Consider the following 18,430-nt stretch of genomic DNA (forward strand, 5'->3'; position numbering starts at 1 on the left):
CTGGCAGTGCATTCCACGCACCCACCACCACTCTGTGTAAAGAACCTACCTCTGACATCTCCCCTAAACCTTCCTCCAATCACCTTAAAATTATGCCCCCTGGATGTAGTTGCATTGGAGGCAGTTCAGAGGAGGTTCACTAGATTGATTCCAGGGATGAGGGGTCTGTCTTATGAAGAGAGATTGAGCAGTTTAGGCCTTTACTCTCTAGAGTTTAGAAGAATGAGAGATCTAATTGAGGTATATAAGATGATTAAGGGGATTGACAAAGTAGATATAGAGAGGATGTTTCCTCTTGTGGGACAATCTAGAACGAGAGGTCATAGTTTTAGGATAAGGGGTAGCAGATTTAAAATAGAGATGAGGAAAAATTACTTGTCTCAAAGGGTTGTGAGTCTGTGGAATTCACTACCCCAGAGTGCGGTGGATGCCGGGACATTGAATAAATTTAAGGAGGATATAGACAGATTTTTAATTAGTAATGGGTTGAAGGGTTATGGAGAATGGGCAGGAAAGTGGAGTTGAGGCTGAGATGAGATCAGCCATGATGGTATTGAATGGTGGAGCAGGTTCGAGGGGCTGAATTGCCTACTCCTGCTCCTAGTTCTTATGTTCTTATGTACAATTATCATGGGTGATTTTAATCTGCATTTAGACTGGACAAATCAAATAGACAAGGGTAGCATGGAAGATGAATTTGTCGAGTGCCTCAGGGATTGTTTCTTATAACACTACGTTGCAGAACCTACCAGGGAACAGGCTATTTTAGATTTGGTATTGTGTAATGAGGTAGGATTAATAAGAGATCTCGTAGTTAAGGATCCTCTCCGGGGAAGCGATCATAACATGGCAGAATTTCAAATTCAGTTTGAGGATGAGCAACTCGGGTCTCAAACCAGTGTCTTCAACTTAAACAAGGACAATTACAGAGGTATGAAGAAAGAGTTGTCTAAAGCGGGCTGGGAAAATAGACTACAGGGGAAGTCAGTAGATGAGCAGTGGCAGACTTTTAAGCAGATATTTCATAACACTCAGCAAACATTTATTCCAGTCAGAAGGAAGGACTCAAAGAAAAGATGAACCACCCGTGGATAACACAGGAAGTTAAGGAGAGTATCAAATCAAAAACAAAGGAGTACAATGCGGTGAAAACTAGTGGTAGGCCAGAGAATTGGGAATATTTTAGAAACCAACAGCAGATGACTAAAAAACTAATAAAGAGGGAGAAAATTGATTGTGAGAGTGAATTGGCAAGAAATATAAAAACAAACAGTAAGAGTTTCGACAGGTATATAAAAAGGGAGAGAGTAGCTAAAGTAAGTGTGGGACCCTGAGAGGATGAGACTGGGGAATTAATAACAGGGAAATGGCAGATAATTTAAACGAATATTTTGCATCAGTCTTCACGGTGGAGGACACTATAAACCTCCCAACAATAGATGAGCAAGGTGTAAATGGGAGGGAGGAACTTATAAAAATCTCTATCACGAGGGAAAAGGTGCTGGACAAACTGATGGGACTAAAGGTAGACAAGTCACCAGGACCTGATGGCCTGCATCCAAGGGTTTTAAAAGAAGTGGCTGCAGAGATAGTGGAGGCATTGGTCATAATATACCAAAACTCACCGGATTCCGGTCGGGTACCAGCGGATTGGAAAACCGCTAATGTGACGCCCCTATTCAAGAAAGGAAGGAGACAGAAAGCAGGAAACTACAGACCAGTTAGCTTAACATCTGTCATTGGGAAAATGATAGGGTCCATTATTAAAGAAGAAATAACAGGACATTTAGAAAAACATAATGCAATCAGAGTCAACATGGTTTTATGAAAGAGAAATCATGTTTGACAAATTTGTTAGAGTTCTTTGAGGATATCACAAGCAGAGTTGATAAAGGGGAACCGGCAGAAGTTGTGCATTTGGATTTTCAGAAGACGTTTGATAAGGTGCCACATAAAAGGTTATTGCACAAAATAAGAGCTCAGGGTATTGGGGGTAATGTGTTGGCATGGACTGAGGATTGTCTAACACACAGAAAGCAGAGAGTCGGGATCAATGGGTCTTTTTCAGGTTGGAAAGCTGTAACTAGTGGGATGCCACCAGGATCAGTCCTCGGGCCTCAACTATTTACTATCTATATTAATGACTTAGAGGAGGGAGCAGAGTGTAATATATCCAAATTTGCTGATGATACAAAAATAGGCGGGAAAGCATGTTGTGATGAGGACACAAAGAATCTGCAAAGGGATATAGATAGGTTAAGTGAGTGGGCAAAAACTTGGCAGATGGAGTTTAATGTGGGAAAGTGTGAGGTCATCCACTTTGGTAGGAAGAATAAAAAGGCAGATTATTATTTAGATGGAGAAAGACTACAAAATACTGCCTTTTTATAGAGGGATTTTACAGAGGGATCTGGGTGTTCTTGTACATGAAACACAAAAAGTTAGCATGCAGGTGCAGCAAGTAATTCGGAAGGCAAATGGAATGTTGGCCTTTATTGCTCGGGGGTTAGAGTTTAAAAATAGGGAAGTCTTGTTACAACTGTCCAGGGGGTTGGTGAGGCCACACCTGGAGTACTGCATACAGTTTTGGTCCCCGTATTTAAGGAAGGATAAACTAGCATTGGAGGCAGTTCAGAAAAGGTTCACTAGGCTGATTCCTGGCATGAAGGGACTGTCTTATCAAGAACAACTAAACAGGTTAGGCCTTTATTCATTGGAGTTTAGAAGAATGAGAGGTGATCTTATTGAAGCATATAAGATTCTAAGGGGGCTTGACAGGGTAGATGTTGACAATATGTTTCCACTGGTGGGGGAATCTCAAACTAGGGGACATAGTTACAGAATAAGGGGGCACTCATTTAAAACTGAGATGCGATGGAATTTCACCTGTCAGAGGGTGGTGAATTTCTGGAATTCTCTACCTCAGAGTTGTGGAGGTTAGTTCACTAAATGTATTTAAGGAGGAGGTAGACAGATTTTTGAAATCTCGGGGAGTCAAGGGTTACGCGGAGCAGGCCCGAAAGAGGAGTTGAGGCCTGGGACAGATCAGACATGATCTTATTGAATGGAGGGTCAGGCATAAGGGGCTGAATGGCCTACTCCTGCTCCTATTTCTTAAGTTCTTATGTCACCCCACAGCTTAAGAGTATGCAGGGAGAGAGGGCATGGGTGACCATCAGGCAGTCAAAAAGAATCAGGCAGGTAGTGCAGGAGACCCCTGAGTGCATCTCAGTCTCCAACAGGTATTCAGTTCTGAATACTGAGGAAAGTGATGCTGGGCAGTGCAGCCAGAGCCAAGACCATGGCACCATGGGTGGCTCAGCTGCACAGGGGGGTACAGGGAAGACTGGAAGAGCCATAGTGATAGGTGATTCAATGGTCAGGGGAACAGACAGGCGTTTCTGTGGCTGCAGACGTGAATCCAGAATGGTGTGTTGCCTCCCTGATGCCAGGGTCAAGGATGTCACTGAGCGGCTGCAGAGCATCCTGAAGGGGGAGGGTGAACAGCCAGCAGTCGTGATCCACATCGGAACCAACGACATAAGTAGAAAGAGGCATGTGGTCTTGCAGTCAGAATTTAGGGAGCTAGGTAAGAAATTAGCAAGCAGGACCTCAAAAGTAATAAGCTCCAGATTATTCCCAATGCCACACGCAAGTGAGTATAGAAATAGAAGGAAAAGACAGATGCATGTGTGGCTGGAAAGATGGTGCAGGAGGGAGGACTTCAGATTCCTGGGATATTGGGACCGGCTCTGGGAGTGATGGGACCTGTAACAGGCCAGACGGGTTGCAACTGAACAGAACCGGGAACTGAGTTATTTGCGGGACGTTTTGCGAGTGCTGTTGGGGAGGGTTTAAACTAGTTTGGCAGGGGGATGGGGACCTGAGCTGGGACAAAATCAGAAATGAAAATGGAAGGTGGAAAATTAATGGATGAAATAAAAACAAGAAATGCTGGAAACACTCAGCAGGTCTGGCAGCATCTGTGGAGAGAGAAGCAGAGTTAACGTTTCAGGTCAGTGACCCTTTTTCAGAACTGGCAGATATAAGAAATGTGAAAGGTTTTAAGCAAGTAAAGCAGGGGTGGGGCAAGAGATATCAAAGGAGAAGGTGTAGATAGGACAAGGTCACAGAGAATAACCGACCAGAAGGTCATGGAGCAAAGGCAAACAATATGTTAATGGTGTGTTGAAAGACAAAGCATTAGTACAGATAGGGTGTTAATGGACTGAAAGCTGAACAGCCGCAAGTACATACTTGAAAAAAAACAATGGGTAGACAAACTGAACAAACGAAGATAAAATAAAATAAACACAAAAAAAAGAAAAAAAACTAAAAAAAAACTAAAATGGGGGGCCCGTCATGCTCTGAAATTATGAGCATGACGGGCCCCCCATCTTAATTTTATTTTTAGTTATTTTTTCTTTTTCTTTTTGTTTTTTTTTTGTGTTTATCTTATTTTATCTTAGTTTGTTCAATTTGCCTACCAACTTTTTTTTCAAGTTTGTACTTGCGGCTGTTCAGCTTTCAGTCCATTAACACCCTATCTGTACTAATGCTTTGTCTTTCAACACACCATTAACATATTGTTTGCCTTTGTTCCATGACCTTCTGGTCGGTTATTCTCTGTGACCTTGTCCTATCTACACCTTTTCCTTTGATATCTCTTGCCCCACCCCTGCTTTACTTGCTTAAAACCTTTCACATTTCTTATATCTGCCAGTTCTGAAGAAGGGTCACTGACCTGAAACGTTAACTCTGCTTCTCTCTCCACAGATGCTGCCAGACCTGCTGAGTGTTCCCAGCATTTCTTGTTTTTATTTCAGATTTCCAGCATCCGCAGTATTTTGCTTTTATTTTAAGTTAATGGATGAGTCTGGAAGACAGAGGAATCAAGGGTTAGAAAATAAAGAGAGAGTTTGGCAGTGCTCAAGGGTATCTATTTCAATACAAGTATAGCAAATAAAGCAGATGAGCTGAGGGCACAGATAGACATGTGGCAGTATGATATCATAGTTATTAAGTCTTCGCTCGAGTCGCTTTAAACAGGCATCAGAAGCTGGCTGAGTGGGTCTACCCTGGAGGCACAGTGTGGCTTTCGAGCAGAGAGATCCACCATTGACATGCTGTTCTTCCTTCGCCAGCTGCAGGAGAAATGCCGCCGACAACGGATGTCCCTCTACGTTACTTTCATTGATCTCACCAAAGCCTTTGACCTCGTCAGCAGACGTGGTCTCTTCAGACTACTACCAAAGATCGGATTTCCACCAAAGCTACTAAGTATCGTCACCTCATTCCATGACAATATGAAAGGCACAATTCAGCATAGCGGCACCTCATCAGAGCCCTTTCCTATCCTGAGTGGTGTGATCTTCTTCTCACTGCTGCTCTCACATGCTTTCAAGTCTTTAGAAGAAGGAATTTTTCTCCGCACAAGATCAGATGGCAGGTTATTCAACCTTGCCCGTCTAAGAACGAAGACCAAAGTACAGAAGGTCCTCATCAGGGAACTCCACTTTGCTGACGATGCTGCTTTAACATCTCACACTGAAGAGTGCCTGCAGAGTTTCATCGACAGGTTTGCGGCTGCCTGCAATGAATTTGGCCTAACCATCAGCCTCAAGAAAACGAACATCATGGGACAGGATGTCAGAAATGCTCCATCCATCAATATTGGCGACCACGCTCTGGAAGTGGTTCAAGAGTTCACCTACCTAGGCTCAACTATCACCAGTAACCTGTCTCTCGATGCAGAAATCAACAAGCACATGGGAAAGGCTTCCACTGCTATGTCCAGACTGGCCAAGAGAGTGTGGGAAAATGGCGCACTGACACGGAACACAAAAGTCCGCGTGGATCAAGCCTGTGTCCTCAGTACATTGTTCTACGGCAGCGAGGCCTGGACAACGTATGTCAGCCAAGAGCGACGTCTCAATTCATTCCATCTTCGCTGCCTTCGGAGAATCCTTGACATCAGGTGGCAGGACTATATCTCCAACACAGAAGTCCTCAAGGCGGCCAACATCCCCAGCATATACACCCTACTGAGCCAGCGGCGCCTGAGATGGCTTGGCCATGTGAGCCACATGGAAGATGGCAGGATCCCCAAGGACGCATTGTACAGCGAGCTCGTCACTGGTATCAGACCCACCGGCTGTCCATGTCTCCGCTTTAAAGACGTCTGCAAATATGACATGAAGTCCTGTGACATTGATCACAAGTCGTGGGAGTCAGTTGCCAGTGACCGCCAGAGCTGGCGGACAGCCATAAAGGCGGGGCTAAAGAGTGGCGAGTCGAAGAGACTTAGCAGGCAGGAAAAAAGACAGAAGCGCAAGGGGAGAGCCAACTGTGAAACAGCCCCGACAAACAATTTTATTTGCAGCACCTGTGGAAGAGACTGTCACTCTAGAATTGGCCTTTATAACCATTCCAGGCGCTGCTCCACAAACCACTGACCACCTGCAGGCGCTCACCCATTGTCTCCCGAGACAAGGAGGCCAAAGAAGAAGAAGAACAGAAACGTGGCTTAAGGAGGGACAGGAATGGCAGTTCAATGTTCCTGGTTACAGGGTTTTCAGATGCGATAGGGAGGGGGATAAGAAAGGAGGGGAAGTGGCAATTTTGGTCAAGGAAACTATTACAGCTGTGAGGAGGGATGATATGTTGGAAGATTCATCAAATTAGGCCGTATGGATTGAGCTAAGGAACAAAAAAGGGGCAATCACACTGCTGGGAGTTTACTATAGACCCCCAAACAGTCAGAGGGAGATAGAAGAGCAGATATGTAGGCAAATCTCTGAGAAGTGCAAGAACAATAGGGCAGTAATAGTAGGGGATTTTACTTACCCCAATATTAACTGGGATAGTTTTAGTGTGAAAGGAATTGAGGGAGCAGAATTCTTGTGGTGCATTCAGGAGAACCATTTTGCCCAGTATGTAGCAAGTCCAACCAGAGAGGGTGCAGTTTTAGATTTAGTTTTAGGAAATGAAGTTGGGCAGGTGGAAGGAATGGCAGTGGGAGAGCATTTTGGTAGTAGTGATCATAATTCAGTCAGTTTTAACATAAATGTGGAAAAGGACAGAGATAGAACAGGAATTAGAGTTCTCAATTGGGACAAGGCCAATTTTACTAAACTGAGGAGTGATTTAGCAAAAGTGGACTGGAAACAGCTACTTGAAGGTAACTCAGTGTCAGAACAGTGGGAGGCATTCAAAGGGGAGATTGAAGGGTTCAGGGTAAACATGTTCCCACAAAGAAAAAGGGTGAGGTGGCCAAATCTACAGTCCCGTGGATGTCAAGGAGCCTACAGGGCACGATAAGGCAGAAAAGGAAAGCTGATGTCCGACACAGAGAACTCAATACTACAGAAAGCCGAGAGGAGTATAGAAAGTGGAGGGGTGAAATCAAAAAGGAAATTAGGAAAGCAAAGAGAGGGCATGGAAGAACATTGGCAAGCAAAATCAAGGTGAACCCAAAGATGTTTTATCAATACATTTAAAGTAAGAGGATAACGAAGGAGAGAGTAGGGCCCATAAAAGACCAAAAAGGTAACCTATGTGTAGGAGCGGAAGATATTTGTATGATTCTTAATGAATACTTCGCATTTGTCTTCAAAATAAGAGGCAGATATTGTAGTTAAGGAGGAGGAGTGTGAAGCATTGGATGTGATAAACATAGGGAGAGAGGAAGTATTAATGGGATTAGCATCCTTGAAAGTTGACAAATCACCAGGTTCGGATGAAATGTACCCTAGGCTGTTAAAAGAAGCAAGAGAGGGAAATAGCAGGGGGTTTGACCATCATTTTCCAGTCCTCACCTGGATACAGGTGTTGTGCCAGAGGACTGGAGAACTGCTAATGTTGTACCTCTGTTTAAAAAGGGAGCGAAGGATAGACTGAATAATTACAGACCAGTCAGTCTAACCTCAGTAGTGGGCAAATTATAGGAATCTATTCTGAGAGACTGGAAAAACCGTCACTTAGAAAGGCACAGGTTAATCAAGGATAGTCAGCATGGATTTGTTAAGGGAAGATCTTGTTTGACCAACTTGATGGAATTTTTTGAAGAAGTAACAAGGAAGATAGATGAGGGTAGTGCAGTTGATGTGGTCTACATGGATTTTAGCAAGGCTTTTGACAAGGTCCCACATGGCAGACTGGTTAAAAAAATGGGATCCAGGGAAATGCAGCAAGGTGGATACAAAATTGGCTCAGTGGCAGGGTAATTATTGACGGGTGTTTTAGTGACTGGAGGGCTGTTTTCAGTGCCGTTCCGCAGGGCTCAGTACTGGGCCCCCTGCTTTTTGTGGTGTATATCAACGATTTAGATATAAACGTAGGGGACATGATAGAAAAGTTTGCGGATGACACAAAGATTGACCGTGTGGGAGCGAGGAGGATAGCTGTAGGCTGCAGGAAGATATTGATGGTCTGGTCAGATGGGCAGAAAAGTGGCAAATAGAATTCAACCCAAAGAAGTGTGAGATGATGCATTTGGGGAGGTCAAACAAGGCAATGGAATACATGATTAATGGGAAAATACTGAGAAGTGTAGAGGAAGTGAGGGACCTTGGAGTTAATGTCCACAGATCCCTGAAGGTAGCAGGACAGGTCGATAAGGTGGTTAAGAAGGCATATGGAGTCCTTTCCTTTCCTTTATTAGCCGAGGTATAGAATACAAGATCAGGGAGGTTATGCTGGAACTGTATAACTCATTGGTTAGGCCACAACTTGAGTACTGTGTGCAGTTCTGGTCACCTCATTACAGAAAGGATGTAATTGCACTAGAGAGGGTACAGAGGGGATGTACGAGGATGTTGCCAGGACAGGAAAAATGCAGCTATGAGGAAAGATTGGATAGGCTGGGGTTGTTCTCCTTGGAACAGAGAAGGCCGAGGGGAGATCTGATTGAAATGTACAAAATTTTGAGGGGCCTGGATAGAGTGGAGGTGAAGAGTCTACTCACCCTAGCAGAGAGATCAGTGACGAGGGGGCAGAGATTTTAAGTGATTGGTAGAAAAATTAGAAGGGAGATGAGGAAAGACTTTTTCACCCAGAGGCTGGTGATGGTCTGGAACTCACTGCCTGAAATAGTATTTGAGGCAGAGACCCTCAACTCATTCAAAAGGAGACTGGATATGCACCTCAAGTGCCGTAATCTGCAGGGGTACAGACCAAATGCTGGAAGGTATGATTAGAATAGGTGGATCGTTTTTTGGCCGGCACAGACACGATGGGCCAAATGGCCTCTTTCTATGCCTTAAACTTTCTATGATTCAATGAAATACCCCACACCCCTCACTGTAACATTGAGTACTATCCCTCCAACAGTGCGGCACTCCCTCAGTACTGTCCCTCTGACAGGGCAGCGCTCCCTCAGTACTGACCCTCCGACAGTGCAGCGCTCCCTCAGTACTGACCCTCCGACAGTGTGGCGCTCCCTCAGTACTGACCCTCCGACAGTGTGGCGCTCCCTCAGTACTGACCCTCCGACAGTGCAGCGCTCCCTCAGTACTGACCCTCCGACAGTGTGGTGCTCCCTCAGTACTGACCCTCTGACAGTGCAGCACTCCCTCAGTACTGACCCTCTGACAGTGCGGCACTCCCTCAGTACTGACCCTCCGACAGGGAAGCGCTCCTTCAGTAGACCCTCCGACAGGGCGGCACTCCCTCAGTACTGACTCTCTGACAGTGCAGCACTCCCTCAGTACTGACCCTCCGACAGTGCAGCGCTCCCTCAGTACTGACTCTCTGACAGTGCAGCGCTCCCTCAGTACTGACCTTCCGACAGTGCAGCGCTCCCTCAGTACTGACCCTCCGACAGTGCAGCGCTCCCTCAGTACTGACCCTCCGACAGTGCAGCGCTCCCTCAGTACTGACCCTCCGACAATGCAGCGCTCCCTCAGTACTGACCCTCTGACAGTGCGGCACTCCCTCAGTACTGACCCTCCGACAGTGCAGTGCTCCCTCAGTACTGACCCTCCGACAGTGCAGCGCTCCCTCAGTACTGACCCCCCGACAGTGCAGCGCTCCCTCAGTACTGACCCTCCGATAGTGCAGCGCTCCCTCAGTACTGACCCTCCGACAGTGCAGCGCTCCCTCAGTACTGACCCCCCGACAGTGCAGCGCTCCCTCAGTACTGCACTGGAGTGTCGGCCTTGATTAAGAATTTGACTCTCTGGAGTAGAACTGGAACGCAGAACCATTGGTCTCAGTGGGGTGAGTGGCCTCACTGAACCTCGGCTGACACCCAGTTTCTGATCTGCTGGAAGTGACACTGATCATTCCATCTATCAGCCGTTGTCAGTCAGGGTTTGGGAAGAGTGGAGAGGATATGATTTGACAGTAGCTGAGCAGAACTTCAATCTTCCTTACAGAGCACAGAAGCGCCAGGATGGGAGTGCATCGTTTCATGTGGATCATTGCGAACAGACTCGGCAGGTGACCTTCACGAGCTCCTGCATAACAGAGTCTGGAAAGAAAAGACCAAGTGTAAGAAGTAAATAATCAGAGCTAACAAGAGCAAGAATACAGAGAGTAAAGTTCCCTCTACACTGTCCCCATCAAACACTCCCAGGACAGGTACAGCACAGGGGTTAGATACAGAGTAAAGCTCCCTCTACACTGTCCCCATCAAACACTCCCAGGACAGGTACAGCACAGGGGTTAGATACAGAGTAAAGCTCCCTCTACACTGTCCCATCAAACACTCCCAGAACAGGTACAGCACGGGGGTTAGATACAGAGTAAAGCTCCCTCTACACTGTCCCATCAAACACTCCCAGGACAGGTACAGCACGGGGTTAGATACAGAGTAAAGCTCCCTCTACACTGTCCCCATCAAACACTCCCAGGACAGGTACAGCACGGGGGTTAGATACAGAGTAAAGCTCCCTCTACACTGTCCCATCAAACACTCCCAGGACAGGTACAGCACGGGGTTAGATACAGAGTAAAGCTCCCTCTACACTGTCCCCATCAAACACTCCCAGGACAGGTACAGCACGGGGTTAGATACAGAGTAAAGCTCCCTCTACATTGTTCCATTAAACACTCCCAGGACAGGTACAGTACGGGGTTAGATGCAGAGTAAAGCTCCCTCTACATTGTTCCATTAAACACTCCCAGGACAGGTACAGCACGGGGTTAGATACAGAGTAAAGCTCCCTCTACATTGTTCCATTAAACACTCCCAGGATAGGTACAGCACAGGGTAATAAAAAAAGAAAAAAAAATGAGGTTAGATGCAGAATAAAGCTCCATAGAGTCATCGTTATACAGAACAAAAACAGACCCTTTGGCCCACCGTGTCCTTGCCGGATATCATGTCTATCTGTTCTAATGCCATTTTCCAGCACTTGGCGTTTAGCCTTGTATACTATGGCGTTTCAAGTGCTCATCCAGGTACTTCTTAAATGTTGTGAGGGTTTCTGCCTCTACCACCCCTTCAGACAGTGTGTTCCAGAGTCCAACCACCCTCTGGGTGAAAAAAGTTTTCCTCAAATCCTGCCCCTTACCTTAAATCCGAAAAAAAAGGGTTTAGATACAAAAAACGTGCGTTGGCTGCTGCCTAATTGGAGGTGCTGAGTGCATCAATGAGGTGCAGCTGACTGTGGCTGTGTGACTGCTGCAAGGAGAGAGACTGAGTTTGAAAGGAAAGTTTTTCCATCTATCTTTAATCTGAAAGAAGAAAACAGGAGGCTAGAAGAGATGACAGCTCCTGTGAATTTGGCTTTTTCAAGCCCTTTCATTGATTGTTGTGGGGACAGGGAAGGAAGAGACCGGAAGACCTTAGGTGGGGCTGTTTTTTTTTAGATTAGAGATACAGCACTGAAACAGGCCCTTCGGCCCACCGAGCCTGTGCCGAACATCAACCACCCATTTATACTACAGAAGATTAGATTAGAGATACAGCACAGTTTTGTTTGAACAGGGAGCTCAGCTCCTGTGTTTAACAGCATTGGATAGGAGTTCCCTCCCAGGTGAAGAGACTTTCTCTTTACTGTTTCAAACAACACCGGAAACAAAGTGTGCCTGGGCACCTTCCAGCTGTCCCTGGTGAAGACATCCTCTCCCCTCGCCTCACCCCCCCCCCCCCCCCCCCCCCTCTCCCTCCACACCACCAACTGGAAGATCAGCGAAAGGACTGCCTGAAATGAAGGTAAGATGTACAAAAACCTCCTGACCTTCCTCTCCTTCAGTCTCTCTCCCTAGCCATAAACCACCTATTTGTATATTTCTGGGATAATTTGTTATTGTTTATTTTTTCCTTTCTCTCCATTTCTATTTTATTCAATGGTGGGTGTGACTCTTCTACCCATGGCTTCACAGTCCTGTCCGGTAGCGGGGCCCTCCTATGCTGCAGCAGCCGCTCCTGTGGCCCCGTCACCATTTAAAATCTTGACATCAAAGCATGGGGTGAAGAGTTACACCCACCCTAACATGACTATTGAGGCTTGCGTTAAGGCAATGGCCAAGGTTGTCGGCCCCTCGGCCATTGTGGCAGCCCCAAAGATGTACGGGAAGGCTGTGTTCTTCCTGAAGACCGAGCAAGCTGTGTTCCTCACCCTGAGTAAGGGGCTAACAGTGGTGCGTCTTTCCTGCCAGTGGACCCTCTGGGGGCCACTGGCAGTGGATAATGTTGTCGCACGTCCCGCCCTTCATTCCTGATGAGCTCCTCCTCCCCAACCTGCACTAACTGGGGGAGGTGATGTCTGGGATCACTCCAGTCCCACTCGGTCTTCAGGGGAACGGCCTACGACATGTCTACTCCTTCCGCCACCAGCTATTTATGCAGCTGACACGGGAGGAGGTCTTGGAGGGCCACTTCAGTGTGGAGTTCCAGGGGACTGCCTACCGCGTCTTCTGGACCTCGGATGGGGCGCGGTGCCATGTCTGCAAGGGGGTGGGATCATGATGGAGGCGGGACCAGCTGGCGTGGCCGGGACGTCCACCCCACAGTGTGTGGTGGGTGTGTCGGCCGCTGGCGGTGACGACCCGGAGGAGGATGGGGATTCGGTGTGGGGCACGGAGGATGATCTTGATTCCATCGCCAGTGAGGTGGTGGAGTCCCTCATGCCTTCCACCGAGTCTCCTCTCATCCCCACGGCGGAACTCCAGGATTTCCTCGCAGTTTGCAGGGGTTTCCGCAATAAAATTCAGCTGGCCCTCGGCCATTGGTCGAGTCTGGCACTGATCATCCAGTCCGTCCGAGCTGCCCTCGAGAGCGGGGAAGGGCACGGGCATGAAACTGGTTGAGAGGCGCCGTTTTAATGTGTTCCTCAATGGGTTGCTGGGGGAGTGGAGGGCCAGGTGCACTTCCACTCCCTCCTCACAGTGAGGTGTTGGTGACGGGTTTTAAGTACCTTTGACATGAAGATAACCATAGCCAGCCTCAACATCAACGGCAGCAGGGGGTCTCACCGCAGATTTCACAATCTCTCAGTCCTTAGGGAAGGGAGATACGCGGTGAGCTTTCTGCAGGAAACCCACACCGTTCCGGGAGACAAAGCCACCTGGCTCCTGGAGTGGCAGGGTGGGGTCTACTTGAGTCATCTCACCCCTATTTCTAGTGGGGTGGCTATCTTGTTGGTCCGGACTTTTCAGCCGGAGATCTTGGGGGTCAAGGAGCTAGTGCCGGGCTGTAGAGGCTTGCTACCCGACCCAAACCTGACGACGTGTCGGGTCGGGTCGGGCCCATCTTCAGGATATGGCTTTCAGGCTCGGGTCGGGTCGGGCCGGGTCGGGCCGGGTCGGGCCGGGTCGGGTCGGGTCGGGTCGGGTTGGGTCGGGCCCATCTTCAGGATATGGCTTTCAGGCTCGGGTCGGGTCGGGTCGGGTCGGGTCGGGTCGGGTCGGGCCGGACACACACGGTAAGTGCTCTGCTGGTAAGTATTGAAATTTTAAAAACTTACCTAATTTGAGAGTCCGGGATGAAACTGAGTCTGCGCAGTGAGCGAATGATGTCACTGTGATGTCATCACGCATGCGCTGCAGCTTCTTGCAGGTTCGGTGTCAGGAAGGTAAGTAAAGGGATGGTCAGGTCGGGGCAAAATCGGAGGGACTCGGGACCGCTGTGGCTCGGTCGGGTTATTTTTTCCCGACCAGAGCAGGACTCTACCGGGCCGCTTGCTCCACCTTGCCGTTCACCTGGGTAGCGTGCCGCTCCACTTTGTGAACGTGTACGCGCCCAGGCCCGGCGTGTTGCAAGCGCACTTCTTTGAAGACGTGTCCGCTCTCTTGAGCTCCATCGATAGTGGCGAGTGCATCATCCTTGGGTGGGATTTTAACTGTACCCTCAAGGTGGGGGATCGCTCCGGTCCCCAGTGCGGCCAAGCGTCGGTGGAGAAGTTGAGGGGACTGATCAGCTCCCTCAACTTGGTGGACGTCTGGCGGAATCTCCATCCCGACTCCAGCACCTTCACGTGGAGGTTTGGAGGAGGAGGGTCCCGAATTGACCGCCTCTACATTTCGTAGGCGTACGTCTCCCGCGTCTCGGCGGCCTCCATGTGGCTGGTGCCGTGCACGGACCACCGCCTGGTGTGGGCGGAGTTCACTCCGCTCTGAACGCGGACGGGGTCCGCGTACTGGCACTTTAACAACCGGCTGCTGGAGGACGAGCGATTCTGGGCCGACTGGAGAAGGAAGCAGGGGGGCTTCCCCTCCTTGAGGCTATGGTGGGATGTGGGCAAGACTCACATCCACGTCTTCTGTCAGGAGTACGTGATGGGGTCGACCAAGAGGCGGGAAGCCGAGATCAGGCGCCAAGAGAGGGAGGTGCTCGACTTGGAGTCCCGTCTCGGTCATGCCTTCGCGGACCCGGCCCTGTGGTAGGCATATAAAGAGAAGAGGGGCGCGCTGAGGGACCTGCAGCTCATAGGGTCCCGAGGCGCGTACGTGAGGTCGCGGATCCAGATCATGCAAGATTTGGACCGCGCCTCACCCTTCTACCCGCTGGAAAAATGGCGGGGTTTCTGTCAGCAGCTCATTGAGCTGCTGGCCGACGACGGATCCTCCATCACGGATCTGGAGGGAATGGGCCTCCTGGTCCGTACTTATTACAGTGCGTCGTTCTCTCTGGATCCATCCAGCGAGGACTTGCAGAGTTTTGTGGGAGGACCTGTCGAAGGTCAGCCTGGAGGGCGCCAACGCATTCGAGGCTCCACTCACGTTGGAGGAGCTGGCCGTTGCCCTCCACCAGCTCTCGAGGGTAATTCCCTGGGTCTGGACGGGCTGACCGTGGAGTTCCTCAGGGTGTTCTGGGACTTTCTGGGGAACGATTACGCGCGGGTCCTGGGGGAGAGCCTGGCGACCGGGAGATGACTCCGTCGTGGCGCAGTTGGTCATTGTCCTGCTGCCAAAGGGGGGCGATCTCCGCTTGTTCTAAAACTGGCGTCCGGTCTCCCTCCTCCAAATTATAAGATTTTTGCCCGGGCTATGTCTACTTGCCTGGGCTCCATGCTTTTTTTTCCTTTATTCATTCATGGGATGTGGGCATTGCTGGCTATGCCAGCATTTATTGCCCATCCCTAATTGCCCTTGAGAAGGTGGTGGTGAGCTGCCTTCTTGAACCACTGCAGTCCATGTGGGGTAGGTACACCCACAGTGCTGTTAGGAAGGGAGTTCCAGGATTTTGACCCAGCGACAGTGAAGGAACGGCGATATAGTTCCAAGTCAGGATGGTGTGTGACTTGGAGGGGAACTTGCAGGTGGTGGTGTTTCCATGCATCTGCTGCCCTTGTCCTTCTAGTTGGTCCGGTGCCTAGGTCAATGCGGGGTGATCTGTCCGGTTTCATTTCTTTTTGTTGACTTCGTAGCGGTTAGATACAACTGAGTGGCTTGCTAGGCCGTTTCAGAGGGTCTGTAAGAGTCAACCACATTGCTGTGGGTCTGGAGTCACATGTAGGCCAGACCAGGTAAGGACAGCAGATTTCCTAAAGGATATTAGTGAACCAGATGGGTTTTTACAACATTCGACAATGGATTCATGGCCATCATTAGACTAGCTTTTTAATTCCACATTTATTAATTAAATTCAAATCCCACCTTCTGCTGTGGTGGGATTTGAGCCCATGTCCCCAGAGCAATACCCTGGGTCTCTGAGTTACTAGTCCAGTGACAATACCACTACACCACCACCTACCCTCATGATCCACCCCGACCTGTCCTACATGGTCCCAGTCATTCAATCCAGGACAACATCCACCTGGTCCGGGACCTGATCCATCTTTTCCAGAGGACTGGTATGTCGGTCGCCGTTCTCTCCCTCGATCAGGAGAAGGCGTTCGACAGGGTGGATCACGAATACCTTTTCGGGACTCTGCGCGCTTTCAGACTCAGGCCGCATTTCGTGGCCCGGGTCCGACCTTTATACGCCGCCGCAGAGTGCCTAGTCAAAGTTAACCAGTCCTTGACGACGCCCCTTCGCTTTGGGAGAGGAGTGCGTCAGGGATGCCCCATGTCCGGCCAATTGTATACCATCTGCGTGGAGCCCTTCCTGTGCCTGCTTCGCAGGAGGTTGACGGGATTGGCTCTGCACGAGCCGGCCATGCGGGTCGTCCTCTCGGCTTACGCCGACGACGTGCTCCTTGCGGTCACAGATCCCGTTGACTTGCAGAGGATGCGCGACTGCCAGCAGACCTTTTCTGCCGTGTCCTCCGCAAGGATAAAGAATGAGGTGGGTCAGTGGCGGGTGGACTCCCTACCGGAGGAGTTGACGCCTTTTGCGTGGAGTACCACGCACCTCCTCTATCTGGGAGTCCACCTTAGCCCTGCTGAGGAAGCCTGGCCAACCAACTGGCAGGAATTGGAGGCGAAAGTCACCACTCGGCTGGGGCGCTGGACAGGACTGCTCCGAGTGCTTTCCTACAGGGGCCGAGTGCTGGTCATAAACCAACTGGTGGCCTTGATGCTGTGGTACCTGTTGGTCACTTTGGTCCCACCCCCTGCATTCACCATCAAAATCCAGAAGAAGCTCGTCGATTTCTTCTGGGGCAAGAGGAAAGACTGGGTCTCTGCCGCGGTCTTGAGTCTCCCGATCGAGGAGGGCGGCCAGTCGCTGATGTGTGTCTGCACCCAGGCTGCGACTCTCCACCTTCGGACCCTGCAGAGATACCTGTACGTCGAGCGTCCTCCCAGATGGTGTGCGCTGGCGACATATCTTTTCTGCCAGTGTCACTGCCTTCAAGACAACACGCAGCTCCTGGTGGAGTCCGTTAGCCGCGCCTCTCTGAGGGAGTTGCCTGTCTTTTACCGGGATCTATTCTGAGTCTGGAACATGGTCGCCTACAGTCAGAGCGCTCCCCCCGCCCCCCGGCAGAGGACAGCGCCTCGGCTGTCCGGGCGGCCGACTCTGGGGACGGTCCGGCGGGTGGAAGAGTAGCCAAAACCCCTGGGATGCCCCTCACTGCGGGTGGCGAGGGGGCTCAGGAGTGTGGAGTGCTCCCGGCCGAGCTGACTCCCGCTTGGCTGTAAGTGGTCATCAGACCCAGGCCCCGAACCCCTCCTCGGGAGCCAGTCCCGCACAATCCGAGCCACCTCTCGGAAATACAGGGTTTCCTGTACGGGCTGCTCCTGCACACTCTCTACTTCCTCACCCTTGTCAGCCGGCTGGACACACCCTGGCGGTCCGCGTTGCCATCTGGCAACGAGGGGAAACCCCGATGGAGGTCTCTCTACATGGGAGTCCTCCCCCTTTACATCGGGGACCTGGGGTGGAGGGTGTTGCACCGTGCAATAGACTTTTTAAGTAGGTTCACGGACTCCCAGGTCGCCTGTAATTTCTGTGGCTTGGACGAGTCCGTGTTCCTTGTGTATATGGAGTGTGCGAGTTTGAAGCCCCTGTTCGAGTATCCAAAGTTTTGGCTGCACTTCAGTCCCACGCTCCTGATCTTTGGGCAGCCAGTGAGGAGGGGTGTGGGCCGGGAGGAGGTTCTCCCCGTTTGTCTGCTCCTGGGCCTGGCCAAGGTGGCAATTCACAGGTCCAGGCTGCGGGCCGTCGGGGGGTCCGTCCACCCTGATTGCCTGCCCCTCTTCCGCGTATATGTTCGCACCTGGGTGTCCCTGGAGAGGGAGCATGCGGTGTCCGCCGGTAAGCTTGAGGCCTTCTGCGACCGGTGGGCATCGCAGGGACTGGAGTGCATTGTCGACGCCGAGAATGGCATTTTAATTTGAGTTTTTGGTTTATTTATCTGTTTTTAATAAATTTATTTAAAAATGTATATAAAGGGGGCCTGTGGAATAAAGGTCCCCTCGACATAACATACCTAAAGGGGACCTGGGGTATAAAGGCCACCTTATTTTAAAAAAAAAGAAAAAAAGCAGGGTTAGATTTTTAAAAACGGGGTTTGATACAGAGTAAAGCTACCTCTAGAGCCTCCTAAATATAGATGACTGGGGGTGTTTTGAATCCTGGTGACAGAAGCGACTGTTG

The 18,430-nt window shown here is 49.8% G+C and overlaps 1 protein-coding gene across 1 annotated transcript in view; it reads right to left on the reverse strand.

The window, feature by feature from the left end:
* slc7a10a (solute carrier family 7 member 10a) overlaps positions 1-18,430 on the reverse strand; it is a 124,186-nt gene that overhangs the window by 19,425 nt on the left and 86,331 nt on the right. The window contains exon 8 of the mRNA XM_068049856.1: positions 10,375-10,471. Within this exon, the coding sequence (XP_067905957.1) occupies positions 10,375-10,471 (97 nt within the window). The remainder of the gene's footprint in view (positions 1-10,374; positions 10,472-18,430) is intronic.

Source organism: Heterodontus francisci, chromosome 17, assembly GCF_036365525.1.
Source record: "Heterodontus francisci isolate sHetFra1 chromosome 17, sHetFra1.hap1, whole genome shotgun sequence".
Classification (NCBI taxonomy): Eukaryota; Metazoa; Chordata; class Chondrichthyes; order Heterodontiformes; family Heterodontidae; genus Heterodontus; species Heterodontus francisci.